The 19566-nt window shown below is 39.2% G+C and overlaps 1 protein-coding gene across 3 annotated transcripts in view; it reads left to right on the forward strand.

The window, feature by feature from the left end:
• The first annotated feature begins 8227 nt into the window (after positions 1–8227).
• Gls (glutaminase) overlaps positions 8228–19566 on the forward strand; it is a 70863-nt gene continuing 59524 nt past the window's right edge. For 2 of the 3 annotated variants that reach the window (XM_032901086.1, XM_032901089.1), the window contains exon 1: positions 8228–8827. In XM_032901086.1, the coding sequence (XP_032756977.1) occupies positions 8427–8827 (401 nt within the window). In that variant the 5' untranslated portion in view covers positions 8228–8426. The remainder of the gene's footprint in view (positions 8828–19566) is intronic. The other variant, XM_032901087.1, reaches the window with a different exon arrangement.

Here is a 19566-nt window from a genome sequence, read left to right on the forward strand (position 1 = left end):
TAATACATTTTAAGTGTCTGCTGTATCCTGACTATAAGTCAATGTTAAAACAAGATGACTTTAAAAAGTGTAAGTCATATCTAATTAGAAGGTAGACATACATTAGCTGTTGGTGTAATAAGATAGAAGAGTATATTTCTAAGTAAATATTTCCTAGGAAGGTCAAGACTGCTCCTTTCAGGATGCAGCAACTGAGCTGAATTTTAGGGCACAGAAGGTATCCTGAAGTGGAAATGGTAAATGGGGAAGACTCTTGCAAAAGTTGTATGGTCAAGAAATACATAATGCATTTAAGGCAAATCTCTGAATTGTTGAGTGGATTTAACATTTCTCTGTCAACTTTCTCACTGAGATCATATTTTAACAGACTGTTTCAAGACTTATTTGCAATTGGAGAATATCATGAAGAGGCAACACTGACACCATAAATTTATTATGGATACACAGGGCTTAGGACTTGCAGATGAAAGAAGGAAAAAATAAGGCAGAGGAATCGTTGCTCTTGTAAGCGTGAAGGACAGAAATTGAATACTTAAACATTAACTATTCTGACAGAAGTATGGAAGTTCGGTGTCCTGGTTTGTCCACTCCCCAACTCCTTGACAAAAGCTACTTCCCTGGGAAAAGGAACCTCAGTTGAGAAAATGTCCTCATCAGGTTGCTGGTAGGCAAGTCTTCAAGGCAGATGAGGACATTATCCTATCACTGTTGGAGGGCCCAACTTAATATGGGCAGTGCTACTCCTGAGAAGGCGGTTCTGGCTTGTATTAGAGAGCAGGCTGAGTAAGCTCTGAGAAGCAAGGGAGAATTAGTCTACAGTTGCTATACAGTTCCTGTCTCCAATTCCTTTGAATTCCTGCACTAATTTTCTTCAGTGACAGATTGTGATATGGAAGTGTAAGCTGAATAAACCTTCTTCCTGAAGGTGTGTTTTGTCACACTGTTTTATCACAGCAAAAGAAAGCGAACTAAGACTCTTAGATAGCAGGAAGGTAGGACTATTGTCTCAGTGTAGCTCAACGTTTTGGTGGGGTGCAGGGAGAGAAAGGAAGTTTATATGAAGTTATAGGAGTCATTCATGGATCAAACCTAAGCTTAATAAGGTTTTATGTTTACCATATCTTCAATTACATCTCTGTTTTTAGATGATATAAGGTATCATATGTAGCCCCTAAACCACTGAAGTTTCATCAAGTTTAAATTGGTTGAAACAGACATAAAATTTATTGTAGTTTTTTTAAGTATGAGGGGCTGGAGCAAAAGCTTGACAGTTAAGAACATCCACTGCCTTTACAGAGAACTGCGGTTCAGTGGTCAGCACCCATGTGGTGGCTCAAAACTGTCTATAACTCCAGTTCTAGGGGATTCAAAACCCTCTTCTGATCTCTGTAGGCACCAGGTATACCCATGGTGCACATACATATATGCAGGGAAAACACATACACATAAAATTAAAATAAGTCTTTTTAAAGAATGTGGGCAGCTAAGAGGCTACAGTAAATTCTACTTAGGTCAAAGAGAGAGAGAAAGATACAGTGATGGCCAATTTTCTCTGTCAACTTGACATACCTGGGCAGAGGGGATGTCAATAAAAGAATAGACTGTACCAGATTGGCGTGAAGGCATTGACATTTTCGTGGCTAATTGATGTAGGAGGCCCTAAAGCAAACCAGGATTGAAATACGTGTGGAAATTTCTATGATGTGGTTTTGAATCAGGATATGTTAATAGGACCCCATACTTAATCAAACTCAAGGAAAGGTTGCTGTTTCGGGTGTAACAAGAAGTTCCAGAATTGACTCAGTAGCACCAGAAGTACCAGAGGATCAGGCTGGAGAACTGGCCGAGTCGGAAAATAGCCTCGGAATGCCAGGGAGCTTCCAGGTTCTTTCTCTAGCTCTTCCTTTAAGTGGCTTTAGTGATTTGGGTTTGCTATGAGGCTGGCTCCCTTCCCGATACCAGGATGGCAGCAGCAGATTCAAGGGAATTCAGTGTTCGTGTCTGGTCAGGACCAAGGCTGGGAAGCAGAATCAGCATTGGGAACAGACATAAAAAAACAAAAACAAAAACAAAAACAGAAACAAGTGTTACACTGCTATTACCATGTGGGATGCTTGTGGAAGAGCTGAATATGTTCCCTGTGAGCCAAATGATTATCACAGATGTTTTGTCTCACCCCCCGCCCCCCAATGAGTGAACTCTTAAAAACCATAGAATGGAGCCTGGAGAGACGGCTCAGTGGTTAAGAGAACTGGCTACTCTTCTAGGGGTGCTGTGTTCAATTCCTAGCAACCACATGGTGGCTTACAACCATCAATAATGAGGTCTGAGGCCCTCTTCTGTCATGCAAGTATACACACGAATAGACCATTTCTATAAACAAACACTTTAAAAGCTATAGAATACAGTTTAGTTTTAAAATTCACATATTTGGACTATCTAGGAAACCCAAAGTTAACTGTGCCCATGCTAGCTAAAAGCTGCTGGATAGATCTGTTGTTGCCCTGTTGATGGAGAATTCCAACTCCTTCTTGGTGCAGTGTCCTCACTCCCTATTGTGCCACACTTGGTCTGCTTTGCTCAGGTTACCTACTAATCCCACACTTGAGGAAATTACTAGCAAAGAAGACATTTTGAGCTCTTGGGTGCTTTTGCATCTACAAACACAACCCTCTTAGGCATTTCTTTGGCGGTTCAAATAAAATGAGGTCAAAGGTCAGTTCTAGCTGGAGGACATGTTTCCATCAGCTCTATTAATTAGCCATGTGTCCTTATTAACTTATAATTTTTCTAGTCATAAAACTAAGCAATTGGCATGTGCTACAGGACTACTACAAAGATAAACTATACCTTTGACCTTTAAAGAATGGATTTTAAATTCGTGTTTTATTGAGGAAAGAATTCTTTTTCTGTTTGAGCTAGCCATTAATAGTTCTTTCTAGAAGGGTTTCAGTTAAATATACTACCTTGTATCTTATGTACAATCTGCAGTTGAAACAATTTCTTGTAGATTGTCTTCTTAAAAACTATTTACAGTGTAGCTCCCTTGCTTACCTATTGCCCAGTGTTGACAGCAAGAGTTGACATCAATTATCATTTACAATAATTGTTAGAGAGCTGTGATGGCTTTCGACCCTAAAACAAAAATTCTTTAATTGCAATATTTCAAATAGAGTAAAAGTGAGTATAACATTCCATATTTGCCTCGGATATTTCAAATTCAGATTTTTCAAAGTGTTATTTTAAGAGCTCAGTGATTACTGATACAGTTGCAACTTCGTGGGCACGCCTCTGCCGTCCAACTTCCCCTTATGTACAACCATAGATAAGCGCCACTATCCTGAATTTGTTACTCATTATTTCTGGCATGACTCGTTTGCAAACTAGATATGTATACTTTCTGCTCATAAACAAAAATTTGTTTCCTGTGCTTTAAATTTTTATAATCTTGGCATTATATATAATATACACATATCCAACTTATTTTAGCTTTTCCTTAACTTTTGTGTCTTATCCACTTCAATAAATGAAACTAGGAATTTATTTTAAAATAGTGTACATTACTCTAGGTAGAAATGCATTTTCATCTATCTCCTACCAACAAACATTTTGGTTATTTTCTAGGGATTTAAAAAAAGTATGGAGGCATGTTGTCGTGCTCGGGTACATGCGAAGAAAGCCCTACACATAACACACCATGTTGCTGGTCATATGACAATCAGTTAATAACAAACCAACTGTTACAGTCTGACGTCTGAAGCAAGAAAGTGGGGAATGGGGAGGGGGGGTGAATGTTTAAAAATGCTTATGGACTTTGACTTTTGGAATCAGTTCCATAAAACAATTCCCATGGAGTTGAGCCATTGGTTTCTAGGTTGGTAAGACCATCTCACTACTGCATAAACATAGTTAAAAGTTCTTTTCTGGAGCTGAGAAAATGTGACAAATTTCAGAAGATCAGACAATATTAAATATCATGCACCAAACATTACATAATTTTATGTAATTCCACTTAAAATATCCGAATACATATGGTGTATTGAATTGTCAATCAAATATTCCCTACTTGAACTTTTAACTGTCCCTGAAACGTGATGCTGTCCTGATGGGCACTGTCATCAGCTACTCAGAGATTCTCCGTTTCAGCTGATCGACAGCTTTCAACTGTGTTTATAGTTCTCAAATGTTCTTGACAATCCATAGGGTTGGACACTTTACTAGTTAGCGTAAGCTAAATTATTCAGTGGTAACAGCCTGCCACTCTAAGTGAATTACAATAAGGTTCATTTCTCTTCATTGTGTTTGTTAGTGGAATGGCCAGGTAAAAAAAATGAAACCCTTTCCCAGCATGCCTATCAGTCTTGAAAGAGAGATGGCAGAACCGAATGCTGACACAGCACAGCACGGCATGTCTGTGTGTGTTTCAAGGACAAGTCTGATCCAAAAAAGTGAAGTGATAAAGGCTTCTCTTGGGGAGAGAAAAAATATTTGGGGACAACATTACATTCTCTTTCTCATGGAGGACATTTTCTTCTTGAGCAAGTGTCACTCGGCTAGCTTTTGTATTATCTACAAAAGCCAGGGAAGGGTGCTAATGTACCAAGTAATAAGACCCTTTTATTTCTGGACTAGGTTTAATTGCTTTAAATTTAAATAAGTATCCATAGAAAAATAAAAACATCATTTTGAAACTTAAGGGGTAATAAAAAGTCTGTGGCTTTCAGTCTAGTCTAAGTACAAACAATAACAATTTACAAATTCAACTAACTGAAGTATTTACCATATCTCTCTGAATAAAATTATATGTGTCATCTCTCGGCCCTCCATTCTAGCCACCAGGGGATCCTCAAAAAGGGTATTTTCAACCAGACCATTCAAATATGTGACACATATTTAATGAAAGTTCATCATTTTTGTGCTTTTACAATTAACAAAGGTTTAATTTCATATGGATGACATATATGAGAAGGTTACTGAGAAAGCTTAAAATGGCAGATTTTAAAGTCCAGTGTTTAAAGGAATCAGTCTTTTCCACATTCTTTTTCTATTTTAAGGTATTTTCAAATTTGTTTTCTAAAAGGAAGTAAAAGATCTCATTCTGGATGCTAGCTCTAATTCTTTAAATAGTATTTTTCAAGATGGCTTAAGTGGTTTCTTTTTTAGTTTTTTAATAATGGATATAAGGACTGATCAGTTCACCTAACAATTTACCCATCAGAAGAGAATCATAGCTAACAGGGTGGTAGTGGTATTGTTCTATGCACTTACATTTGCTGCTCATTTAATCCCTACAAGTGCAAATGTTACTCACATTTTAGAAAGGAAAGGTTTACAGTAGTTAATGTAGACCTAAGTTCAGCACTGGGAAAAGCAGTCATGTCCAGCAGGGCTTTTCAACAAGGCTAATACAGGCCTGTAAAAGCAGGAAGTAGCAGTGGAAGACTATTTAAAGGTTTCCTAAGCCTTCTACACTTCAACCAGAAGAATTTTAAACAAACCAATAGAAAGAGTGTCAGGCAGGTCTTTTTGGCTTCAGTCTAAGGCAATGGTTCTCATCCTTCCTACTTCTGTGACCCTTTAATACAGTTCCTCACATCGTGGTGACCCCCAACCATAAAATTATTTTTATTGCAACTTCATAACTATAATTTCGCTACTGCTATGAATCATAATGTAAGTATCTGTTTCCTGACGGTCTTAGGTGACCCTGTGAATGGGTCATCCAAACCCTCAAAGGGGTCATGACCCACAGGCTGAGAGTCACTGGTCTAAGAAGAATTTACTTTCTATTTCCCTCTTGGACAACAATCACTAAGCTCAATGTTAGATGGGAACAAACAAGATGTATTGAGAGGTTATATTACAATCTTGAGGCATTAGTGTTTCCTGGCCATGAAGAACACAGATGCTCAGGGGCAAGCTCAGTGACATTCCTCAGCTTAGAGCAGAAGCAGAGTACACACATTCCAGTTACTCCCTCGGAAGGTCTCATCAATGAGACTGTGGCTCTGCATCTCACTTAGCAAAGTAGAAGTCCAAGAGAGTCTCTGATAGCCGAACAGTGTAACATTTCTTCTTGCAGGTATTTCCTTAGATTATTTTATGTGTATAAAGTGTTCTGATACTGATAGTTTGGATTACAGGTGATATGGCTAAATTAATATAATACAAACACTGTTTCCAACGTTGCATGATTAAAATATCATTGAAGATAAAAATATTTAAGATGAAGAAAAGGGGCATATCCTGCCATATTTCTATTCGAATTGTAATAGTTCTGATTTGCTATAGCGTTCTCATTGACTATTTTATTACTATCTCAGAGCTTAAACCTTAGCAAATTCAGATCTTCCAAATGTTAGAGTGACCTTTCTTATCAGTTCGTTCTGGAAAGTAGAAACTCTAAAAATAATCTACCATTAAGTGCTGTTTCTGTGTCTGTCTGTATGCATGCACACACATGTGTGCAGCACACTTTACTCTGTGTGGAGGTTAGAGGTTCTGGAATTCACCAATTCAGCTAGCGTGACTAGCTCTGAGTCCTAGGGATCCATTTGTCCCCACTTCAGGCCTGATTTCTAGGTAAGTGCCTGGGATCTGACCTGCAGATCCTCACACTTGAGCAGGGAGCCCCTCTACCCACTGAGCCACGTCCTAAGTTCCTAATTGTTAAATATACTAGAACGAGTTTAAATCTTTAACATCAGAAGTCATTTCCTTGAACAATGGTTGAGAAAGTAGGAAAAACTGGCATGAAAACGTTGACTGGATTAGTGAATAGTCTGGATGTGGTTGAGAAAAAGGAAAACAGAGGCAGTAAAAAACTGATTAGTTGTTTTTAAGAAACCGAGCAACACTAAGGTTTGGAAGCCACCCATCAGAGAAAGAAAAAGTTAGATATTATTAAGGGTAACATTTGCTATCTCTCTCCCACAATGTGATGTTTTTCTTAAAAACATTATAACTTTGATTTACTAATAATATATATTTTTGAGACGTTAACCTTAAGCCATAATCAAAGCCACCCAAGTAATTTACAATTCTGTTTTTTCTTTTCTACAAGGTCACTTCCCTCACATTTTTCTATCTAAAGAACAGGTTGAAAAAAACAACTTGAACACGGCAATCCTGTATGTAATACAACATGTAGGCACAGTTAGATTCTTTGGTTACTAATCCAGTTCAGCATTTACAGATTCATTGGATTACTAAATCTGGTGAATTACGCCCTTCCCATCTCATAAATATCCTGCTAACCTTGGTGAATCTATTCATTTAAGCCATTTTGTCTCAGAAGATGGTTTAAAAACATTTTTATTCTGAAGCGGAATGTGTGTACAGGCTCAGGAACTATATGTTGCACAGATCTAAGAAGAAATGGATGGAGTGATGCTGAAACAGTTTTGAGACAGGGTAGTCAGATGCTTCATTTTAAAACAGGTTTTAAAATAGAAAAGGGATCTGCAGTATTTTGCTTTCAAGCCAACCAGTACTAATGAAATAGTCACTGTTGAAAAAATTTGGAGAAATGTGTAGATGATAGAAGAGATCCACCCTTACTCTGGGTTTTCTCTTTTCTTCGTTGTTGCTACGCTCAACCGTTCTAAATGTCTTAAGTTGCATAGCTGAAAGGATTTTGCTCATTTTTTCCAAAACATTTCGTTTCTGGGCAGTAGCCAACCATGGAAAGTTTTAAGCACATTTGGGAGAGGGATGAAGCTCCTTAGGGCGGCCTTGGCAGGACCGACGCCTTCAGAAGGGCAGACACATTCCCCTAGCCGAGGGAATGAGCAATTGGCTTGGATCAGGCGATCTGCCACCGCCGGCCTCCCTCCGGCCCTGGGAGGCCCGGACTGGCGCACTCCAGCTTCCTCAATAGCTCGAGGACGTGCTTCCCTGGAGCGTACCTGCCTGGTGAATGGCCAGACTCCGGAGCCGCGGGTCCTCGCCCAGCGTGGCCTCAGGTGGCCCGAAGCGAGGGGAAGAGCGGCTGGCGGGGCTGACACACGTCAGTCGCCCTTCTCCCCGCCCTCCAGGACCCGCGGGACTGCGCACGGGCGCGGAGACGAATTTGACTGATTCGCTCGCCAATCAGAAGAGAGGTCGGCAGGCTGAGCCAATGGGAGGGCGCGCAGGGGGCAGACCGTCGGCGTCCTCCCGCCCTCGGTTGGTGAGAGCGGTATGTCTCCAGCCCTCCCCTGCGCGTCCGTCTCAGTGCGGAGCTCGCGGCGGCCGGAGCAACTTAGGCTGGTGGCAGGCTCGGCGGCGGCGGCGGCGGCGGTAGCGGCGGAGGAGGAGCAGGGGCCACACCCCACCGCGGACTTTTTTCTTCTCAGACCTCGTCCCGCCGTGCGGGACACCGTTCTGGGAGAAGAGCGGACGCCCACGCCCCGAGCATCCTCTTCTGACGAGCGGGCGCCGGCGGCATGATGCGGCTGCGAGGCTCGGCGATGCTGCGAGAGCTGCTCTTGAGGCCGCCTGCCGCCGTCGGAGCCGTCTTGAGGCGCGCGCAGCCCCTCGGCACGCTGTGCCGGCGCCCCCGGGGCGGGAGCCGGCCGGCCGCTGGCCTGGTGGCCGCTGCGCGACTCCACCCGTGGTGGGGCGGGGGCGGCCGCGCGAAGGGCCCGGGCTCGGGCGGCCTGTCCAGCTCGCCCTCGGAGATCCTGCAGGAGCTGGGCAAGGGGGGCACGCCGCCACAGCAGCAGCAGCAGCAGCAGCAGCAGCCAGGGGCGTCGCCACCCGCAGCCCCGGGCCCCAAGGACAGCCCGGGGGAGACGGACGCGTTCGGCAACAGCGAAGGCAAGGAGATGGTGGCCGCGGGCGACAAGTGAGTTGCGTGGGTGAGGCGGAGGGGAGGGATCGGGCTGGGGGGCGGTGGGCGGTGGGCGGCGGCGGCGCGGCGTGGCAGCGGAGGTTCGCGGAAGAGAAAGAAAGCGATGCCAGGCGGCCTGCGACGGCTGCGCCATGTGATTAGGCCCGGCCCCGCCCGCGCCCCTTGCCTGCTCCCACTTCCCCTCCGCTGCCGGCGCTAGTCGGCCCGGGATGACGGGTGAGCTCCGGGAGGGTCTTGCCTGCTGCATCCCCTGCCGAGCAGAGGCTACTGTCCGACCGCGTCGCGTGCTCAGCGCCCAGGCTCTGCGAGGGTGATGCCACACAAACCTCCATCTCTCCGGAGTGACATTGAGGAGTAGGGCGTAGAGCGGGGGAGCCTCTACCTTCCCAACTCACCTTTTGCCAGGCCGCAATTACCCCAGTCAGTAAGCCTCCGCCACCATCCCACTGGATGCCAGATGTGACCTAGGGTTCTTAATCCTTCTGAGGTGGATCGTTTTGGCGTGCGTAGAGCCATCTGGGCCACCGGAAATAATGCTTCAGAAATGAGATTAGGCGGAATAGGGACATGTGGCCTAGAGGACGAGGCACGCAGCATGGACCACCTGTTCCTACGGGCATCAGTGATAGCTTGTCTGATGTCTTCTGTGAGGTGGACAAATTTTTAAAGAAAAAAAAATTAAAAGCACAAAAGTTAAGTGTGACATAAAATACACAAAAAAATCTAAGTAGTTCTGGGGATTTTATTGTGATAGGATGTTGACTCATTGTGTATAGCCAGGGAATTTAGCCTGAAAAACAAAATTGAGTTTTCTTAAATATGACACTTTGCTGAGTGCTTTTGTGTGGTATAGTTTTCCCAAATAGGTAAACACCGTCTTTTAGGCTTTTTCTGTACCCTGTTTTTCTGATTTTTACTGACATGATGTACCCTATCCTGTTTTGCATCTTACTTCTCTTTCAGCCCTGCACAGTAGCTTAAGTCAAAATGAAAGTGTGAATTTTATGACTTCAATATCAGGCTGCTTGATGTTTCCTGCAATTGATGTTGGTACTTTCCCAAAACATTCCTGGTTATTTACCCAGAGTGAAAAATGCTATTTAAAACATAACAAAACAACAACAAAGAGACCTTAAGAAAAAAACCCACTTAATAATGGTATTCCGTGATAATGGCTTTGTACCACAAGCCAGCTTCACGGTCATGGGCACATTATTGCATGTGTTGGATTAGGTGACTCAAATCCCTTTTGGTGTCCTTGTTGGTTTGGTTTGGTTTGGTTTGGTTTTCAAGACAGGATTTCTCTGTGAAGCCATGGCTGCCCTGAAACTCACTCTGTAGACCAGGTTGGCCTCCAACTCAGGGATCTGCCTGCCTCTGCCTCCAGAGTGCTGGGTTAATAAAGGCATGTGCCACCTCTTCCAGGCTTTGTATTGTTTTTAAAACCTAGACTTTGGTTAAATTTGCACCTCTAATGTTTTAGAAAGTAGAATATGTATTATGTTTGTTTAGTCAAATACCTTACCTTCACCTAACCTTCATTTGGTTTACCAGGCTTATGGCACAAAACACGTTTACACTTAATAGAACTGTAAAGTGCATATACTACCTCTTAATAGGTAATACCCAGGTTGCAGGATGGGAGGTGCTTTCTATTAAAGTACTCTGGTTCTATGGTTTTTTTGTTTTGTTTTGTTTTTGTTTTCCCAATTATCCTTTTTAAAAAGAAAAAAAAATCAGATAGGATAATGAAGTTTTTGTTTACCCAGAAGTTTCTGGTTTCATCACACACTTTATTCATATTACTAATAAATCCTCTCAAAGCAACAACTTAGGAATGTTCTTTTGGCTAATGCTCTATCCTGTTCCCCCTCATCTTGCCTAGCAGAAGAACCTAGTTTAGGGAAGGAATTTCCCAAGATTTGCTCAGATTCATGGAGAGTGTTAAGTGCCAATAAGATAACCTTACTTACCTTAGTTAAAGGACTAGACGCGCGCGCGCGTGTGTGTGTGTGTGTGTGTGTGTGTGTGTGTGTGTGTTTGCACCAAAATTTAGATAACAACTAAACAGTTTCAGAAACAATTCAGAAAGAATTCTAAGAGTTTTCAGTCAAGGACTTGGTTGAAGCCACAACTGTCATGAATGTATAGAAAAATGAAGATAGGAAGAAAGTGTGATAATTTTGAAGTTTCTGTTTGATCTGTTTTCCAAAAGTAAAGTTTTCCTCCTTTGAACGCTTTCATCTTCTGTATATTTCTCTCATCTAGGCTAGGAGGTCAGCTCCTCTTTGATCCAGTTATCCCTTTCTCAGTGCTCAGCAGCCCACAGGACTACCAGATTTATAGTGTTAGTAAGAAATAGACACATGAAAAATTAAGAGCTGCTATTTTGTACAATGGGCATGTGTTGAAAACTACATGACTTTATTCACTAAATAACAATTTTACCCTAAAAACCTGTTGTGAGTGTTGATCTCTGACTTATGTCAATTTTTATTTTTAGTTCCCAGAGAAAGTTAATCTTGAAAGACACATGTCTTACCTGAAACTGTGTGATTTGAGCAGTTTACATTGTTAAACTTTGCTATGAAATAAGGTTAGAGCAAACTTAATGCTTATTAAGCACAGCACTCTCATTAGTTCATATTGCTTTTCTTTTCTTAGCTCAGACTTTATATTTTTATTAACCTTGTCTTAAATTGTAGACGTTGAAATATGATCAAGTTGTCTACTTATCTTTTTTCCAAAAACCTGTAAAACTCTGAACCAGTATCACCTTACATTATATTGTCTTTCCGTCTGATAAGGTTGTTACATGAGTAACATTTAATACCTAAAGATAAGCATAATGGTCTTTGCTCAGCTTTCTCCGTAGTGGTCTTACTTTATTTTGTTATCATCATTCATTCCATCATTAAAAACCAAATGGTTTGGCTTTTGTTTTGTGTCCCCCAACCCCAATTTTCAAATAGTTCTGTCTGCTTTCCTGGCCACTTTGGGGTTTCCTTCCTTACTGAGGTCTACGTCTTTTCCCACTTTACCTTCTTAACAGGACTTCCTTTCCATTAGCTTTGATTCTACCTTTGTATAGATAATACCTTAGTTTCTTAGGACAAGCTCTGTCCTTTATGTTCATGATGTGACTTGAAATTTTAAATTTTCATTGCCAGATTCATCATTTTTTCCTAATAGTTTGTGAAGTTGAATTTAGAATCTTAATGTAGGGTATCCCTTTCAGAAAACTAACATGGACTAGAATGAACATTGTCAGTTACAAATATGTTGTGTCATTAAGAGCTTTGATTAACTTGCATGTTCACTTAACAGACATTTTCAAAGAAATCAGATTTATATCTTCTGTTAGGCGTGAAATTCTTAATTTCAGCAAAGTCTTTTAGTAAATGATCCTTAGGAAAGGCTGGTGTGTGTGTTGTTTATGTACATTAAATTACCTTTGTTTTTTTTTTAATTTTTATTAGATATATTTTTTTACTTACATTTCAAATGTTATTCCCTTTCCTGGTTTCCTGTCCATAAGCCCCCATCCCGTCCTCCTCCCCCTACCTTTGATTTTTGATATTTTACTTATTAGAGAAAAGGATTAGGTTGAAATACTAATGGGTATGCACTCTTTATAAAACATACCTTTTGTAAGGTGCAATGTTGAAGATAATTTCATTAAAGTAGTCATGAGACCATTTTCCTCTGTCAATTTAACAGGTATTAAGTAAGATGATTCCAACATAGAAAATAGGACACCTTGCATTGCTGGTTAAAAGTATAAAGTTGCTCACTCTTTTAGAGACAGTTTGGTGGTTGCTAGACAACTCCACACCCCTTATGCATTGGCTGTATTTGCATGTCTCCACAAAGTATGGCATTTTAAAAATGTGCTTTTAAGTACAAAGTGATTTCACCTAGCTTCAAATGGTATGGTATGGCATATTTTCACAGTTCTTCCTTTTAATAAATGTAATATGAGGAACACAGAAATTTTTGCATTGTCCTTTGTGAGAATTGAATTTCAAAGTAGGATTTAGTAATATATACTTCAAATAGTACTGAAAATGAAATTGCGGATGTAGATAATATATTTTGGTATTGGATAATAACTTTTGAAATAGGTGGCAGATACTTTTATGATACTTCTGTTCGCATCTCCTTTGAATTTCTAAAGGTTAACATTTACAATTCAGGGCTGGAGAGATGACTCGGTGGTTAACAGAGTATGTACTGCTGTTCCAGAGGATCATAGTCCATGCACCTGTATCATGTCCCGCACCTGTAACTTCAACTCCAGGAGACCCAACGCCTACTACTGGCCTCTGCAGGCACTTGCACATGCATGAGCTCATGCTCACATAGATAAACTCACAAACACATACTTAAAATATAAATCTTTTAAAAGTATTACAGTTTGCTTAAGAGTTAGGATTGGGAAAATATCTTGTGTGTGTGTGTGTGTGCGCGCACACACACGTGCTTCTTAGTCATCGTTCTATGGTTCACTAGGAGTAAACCTTCCTCCTGCTTTTGTTTTTACAATGCAGAGGATTAAGCCTAGATCTTTCACATATCGGCATATGTTATGCTTCTAAACTGCCTTTCAATGCTGTAGTTTTAATGGGAAGCTAAGACTATGACCATAGAATTATGAAAATGTCATTTTTGAAGCCTAATATTGATATTAAACCATGCATCCAGAAGTCATTGATAAACATGAATATGATTTATAATTAACTGAATAGTATTAATATAAACAAACTTACATAGAGTGCACTGAACACAGAAATTTGAATCCTGAAATTTTAGCTTCTTGCTTATTTAGAAGTCTGACACCCATAAACTTCAGAGAGCTACCAAATGGAATTTCACCTTTAAAAAAATTATTTATTGTGGTTTGCCTGCATAAATGTGTATGTACAGCACATGCATGCCTGTTGCCCTCATAAGTTAGAAGAGGGCTTTGGATCAGCTGTAAGTCACCCTGTGGGTGCTGGGAATTGAACCTGGTTCCTCTGTAAGAGCACCAAGTACTCTTTACCACTGAGCCATCCTAGCCTACAGTTTCATTTTTTGTTTTTAAAATGAGGCAAGGAAGGGCATTGTTTTTCTCTGAAAAGTAAATGTCACCTGAAAGAACAGGTTTGTGAAGATACTTGGGTTTCTTCAGTTTTTAAGACATTTGGAATTAGTTTTAAAAAGCCTGTTATATTCTTGTAATATTAAGGTGAAAAAATGTTCTTTAAATAGTTCAGCAATATCAAATTCTATATAAATCAAGGGCATATTTCATAGTTATGTGCATATTTTCATCTAAGTTAGTTTCTATTAAGATGAATGCTTTAAGCTAAGAAAATAACATTTCTGAAATTTATGATTATTAATATTTGTCAATGTTGCACACAGTTGCACATAGAGGTCTTTACTCTGATTTTACCCTACACTGTTCCATTATAACATTGGTTTGGCTATGGTACAGTATAGAAATGATGTCTGGAGTTGAAAGTAGGAGTAAAATGGACTCCTTTGGGATTTAGCTATTCTCTTTTTGGTATGTTACATTCAGTATTTACTGATTTCTAAAGAAATGTTTACATGAAAGTACTACTTTCAAAGCATAGAGCTTGTTTTGGTATAATGAATACCAATTAATAACTTTTAGGAGGTATATATTTCATCTACTTGTTTCTAGTACAGTTTTAAGGATTTTAAACTTGACTTAATAGTTGACAGGCAGTTCCTTGAATCTTTTTGTAGAAGTTATTAAAGTAGTACAGACTTTGGAGGATATTTAACTTAACAAGGAACTCATAGGTTATTCATATTTTTAGAAATTTGGGCTAAAAATCCAAATTAAAATATATAAAGATTTGTTCCTTAATATTGTCAATATAGTGTCTTACATAGTTCATTTATAGAAAGGGATGAGCTTACTCCTGGTTAAGATGTATAGTTATAAGGGGTTCCCTTGTTCAGCACCAGTGGGGATACTTAATTAGCCATTTCTTAAGTTATGAGGAAATGGAGTACTAATGCCGTTAGAATACAGATTTTTCTATGAACTATATCATCTTAAAATTTAAAGAAAGCCAAAAAGAAATAATAGGACAGCAAAAATGACAGTATTAGAAGAATGTACATGTGTTCCCACCTCTTAATAGTTGCTTCTAAGCAGGATTTCCCTTGTGAGTGAAAACATTTTTAAAAATGCAAGACACTTATCAGTTAAAATTTGATAACCTCTTGTATCTGGTTATACAAGAATAACAAATATTATTGCACCAAGAAATTATGTAAAATTATTAAGAATAGATTTGGGCAGTTCTTTTTTTATTACCCATTATCGTCATACAAGCTAAAATAAAATCCTCAAACATTAAACTTGTAAATTCTAGTTTAGTTTTGATGTAAGTCTTTTTGGAGATATTTCTCTGCCACATTAAAACAATAAAGTTTTAATGCTTTTCATTACATTTTTTGCTAGTTAATGAAGTGTCTATACTATGCTTTAGTAGAATGATACTTTAAGACAAGTTCTGATAAACTTTTTCTGTTAAAGGCAAGATACTGTGGATTCACAGTTTTCTGGGATTCCCTGGTTCTTAGAATTTCTCAGGTCAGTGGTGGTACAAAGTGGTCATCGCTAGTGGGTAAATGAAGAGTGTTTCTGTTTTCCAGTTCTGTGAACTTCATTTATAGAAAGGAGTGATCATGACTGTTGGGGATTGGTTCTAATGCTTTGAATTAATCCAACCCTCAAAATCAGGAATCTAAGTGTCCAAATGCTGAAAGTCCTTCTCCCCAGTTTGTTTTTGATCCATCAGTTAAGAACCAGTGGCCAGTGGTTGGCCAGGTAGACTGAGGCAGGGCTTTGAGATTGGGGCAGGCTAGGAACTGGGAGAGAGGAGGGAAGCAGACATCACCATGATGGGGAAGAAGACCAGACCTAAAGGCCCACAAACATGTGAGAGTCAGGGAAAGTGAACACAGGGGCCACTTTCCCAATTGTGTTTGGGGTACCAGAGATGAAATACAGATTTTAAAAGATACTCAGGAGTACCAGAGGGGACTGTTGTCTAGCAGCATGAAGGATTAGAAATGCCCAGCCATTAAGCTAGTCACAGCATATCAAAATTAAACGTGTGTGTGTGTGTGTGTGTGTCTCTGTGTCTGTGTGTGTGTGTGTGTGTGTGTGTGTGTGTGTGTGTGTGTGTGTGTGTGTGTCTCAAACCCAGAGAGCTCCTGAGTGGGTGCAGCAAGTATGGGAGCAGAGTGGTTAGCTAATTCTCTACATGGCTGTAGTTTGCTTATCCCACACTGAAGTGTATTTCAGTGTCAAAAATTCTCTGATACTCTGCTTCTTTTCTTTTTAAGACTGGTTTTCTTGGGATATATTAATTTTACCATCTTCATTTTGACAATCATCCTTGACTATTACCTTCTATATCCAATTTTTAAATATAACAATACATGTAGCTTGAAGTTTATCAACTCATTAGCTATTAGAATGAGGAAATGAGATCACAGATCATTTAATTCTACATCACTTTGTGTATTTCACAAAATACCCCAGAAGAATAAATTACCTAAGCAAGTTCATATAGCATGCACGCAAACACATCTCATCCCCTTATTGATGGTTTAATGGAACACTATTGAATTAATTGGTCTTTTTAGGCTTAGGTTTGGGAGAGACTTTAAAAGTTCATCTCTCCAGCCTCTGTTTTCACCCCACTTCTATTACAGTTTGTAAAGATTGTTTGTTACCTCTATTGAAATACTTTGACAAGAGTAAAAGGAGTGCAGGGTGCTCATTATATTTTCAGACCAATTTGATTTTCCCTTACGTATACCTAAAGTCTGATTTTTATTAACTTCTCCCTATAATTTAGTTCTGAATAAGTCAACTGTGGTGATGCCAAAGTGATTGCAATGAAACACTGGCTTTTGTTTAACATAATTACCTCCTTGCTTTGTAAAAGCTTGTTTTAACAATTCTTAGTTTGTTTTCTGTTGCTGTGATAAACCTATTTCTTAAGTTTCTGTTGTGCTAAAACACCATGACCAAAAGCAACTTGGGAGGAAAGGGTTTATTTCGCTTATGCTTCCATATCACAATTCACCATCACAGGAAGTCAGGGCAGGAACTGGTCAGGGGCCATGAAGGAGTGCTTGCTTACTAGATTGTTCCTCATGGCTTACTCAGCCTGCTTTCTGATAGCATCCAAGACTAGGGGTGGCACTACCTAAGGTGGTCTAGGCCTTCCCACATCAATCATTAATCAAGAAATTCTTTCATAGGCTTGCTCACCAGCCAATCTGATGAGGGCATTTTCTCAATTGAGGTTTCTGCTTCCCAGATGACTTTAGCTTATGTCAAGTTGACATATAATTAGCCCACATAGCACCATAACCAAAACTAAATTGGGGAGAAAATAAAAAGGTTCTATTTAATCTTGTAGGTTAAGACCAGAGTTTACACTGAATTGCTCAGGTGCATTTCTGAGAAGATGCATGTCCTTTTGTCATGAGATGGATAGATCTTTCTGGGCGTCCGACCTCCTACTTTAACTAGAAACTAAGAAAATGTCTCAGACATGACAACAGAACAGTATGACATAATCTTCGAGGGGCCCTGGGAAGCCCAGGTGACTCTAGATTTGTGTCAACAGCTGAAGCTGTGATAAGGCAGAAAAGAAATAGTCATCTAGAATATAATTTCTAAAACTAGTTTTTAGCTTCTGAATTCTAATAACAAAATACATGGTTATGACAACATAAGGGCAATGCTTTAGGGAAGAAGAAAACAGAACAAGGTAAGAAAGACTTTGGTGTGATTTCCGCTTTCTTGAAAGTTTGGGGAAGCGGTAGTAACTTCTATGGGTAGAATTTTTTTTTTTTTTTTTTTTTTTTTTTGTATTTTGACAGAGACTTGCTGTGTAGCCTTAGATAGCCTTGAATGACCTTGAACTTAAAATTCTGCTTTTTCTGGCCTCCTGAGTACAGGGTTTATAGGTATGAGCTTTTATACTAGTCTTGACAATTTTATGATCATGTATCTTAGGCACAACTTACATTTTTTTCCCTTACACATACAAATTAGTTTCATTTCTTTTAAGCAAAGAAAATATTTACTCACTTTGCTAGCTATGGTAATAAAGGGCCATTAAATTTTTTTTTTACTATGTACCATAAGTGAAAGAAGTGTATAATTCATGTTATTTACATAGCTTTTAGGCAAAGTAAATACCATTTACCGGTGTGATAAATATGTAGAAAGCTTGTTCTGCAGTTTTTAAAGTGATAAACTATCATTATCTAAATTTTTATCTGACAAACCACTTTCTGTAAATAATTGGTATGTTATTATCCACTGATTTTGACAGCTGGTTCAATTTTTCTTTAAATATTGGGTCATCAATATTGTTGAACTCTTGTTTAAGGCTATTAGATCAGGATAAATCCTAGAAAACATGCTTGTAGCTTGTAAAAGTAGTAACTAGGTAGTAAGTCAGAGGATTAGTAGTGCAGATCCCAGATTCAGCAAAAACAGACACTCAGAATCCATGTCTGCTGTTGGGCAGCCTGGGATGGCTCCTCACCCCTTCCAGCTCTTTCTCCATCTGTAGAGAAAAGATAGTGTCAGCAAGTAAACTTCTTCAGTACCAGAGATTATGGTATATTTCTGTCATCAGATCATTAAATTAAAATGGATTAAATTAGAATGTAAAACACTTAGCACAGTATGTAAATAATTTTCAGTTATTAATTATGAAAAGTTGTAGATTTTTTTAAAAAATGTAGTCTGAGGTCAAAGTTAGATCAGGTTCTGTCATTAGATTTTTATAAAGGTTAATTTTTTAAACATACTAGTGTTGATAAATGTACTTTTAAGTTTCTTTCTGTTCGTTTATTTTTTTGTTTTTGTTTTACTTGGGGCTAGTGAGGTGAGCAGATGGCTTTGCTGATAAAAAGCACATGCTACCCAAGCCCAGACACCTGAGTAGAATCATTGGAATCCACTTGAAGGGAGAGAACTGACTCCTGAAAGTTATTTCAGACTTCCTTCATGCCTCATGCCTACTTGCAATCATTAAAAAAAAATCTTTTTTAACCTTAAGGTTGGTATAACAGTGTTTTGAAAACAAATATAAATGAAATTGATGCAATATTAATATTTTTAGGAGATATCTTGTTTTATGTATAAGTGTACATGCTTGTAAATCATCTATTTTACTATCTTTTTTAAAGATTTATTTATTTGCTTTATGTATATGAATACACTGTAGTAGTCTTCAGACACACCAGAGGAGGGCATAGGATCCCATTACAGATGGTTGTGAGCCACCATGTGGTTGCTGGAAATTGAACTCAGAACCTCTGGGAGAGCAGTCAGTGCTCTTAACCGCTGAGCCCCTTTACTGTCTTTTATAACAAGTGCCTATGTGTTTAGACATCTAAAAAGGTCTTTTCAATAGTACAGAAACAGTTATTAACAGACATCTGTTATTTTTTAACAAGATTAATATATGCAATTTACCCATGAAAGTTGCTATTGTGACTAGTCTAGAATTGATGGTATTTAAAAATGAGAGTTCTTCAATTTTTTTTTTTTTTTGCTTTTCTGATATATATTTTCTCCTGTATATATTTATGAGTTGTGATAGGTAGGCAGGGTGATTGATCTGCCTTTTCCATTGTGAAACAGGGTCTCAATTGTAGCTCAGACT

The sequence above is a fragment of the Rattus rattus genome, chromosome 4, assembly GCF_011064425.1.
Source record: "Rattus rattus isolate New Zealand chromosome 4, Rrattus_CSIRO_v1, whole genome shotgun sequence".
NCBI classification, from domain to species: domain Eukaryota; kingdom Metazoa; phylum Chordata; class Mammalia; order Rodentia; family Muridae; genus Rattus; species Rattus rattus.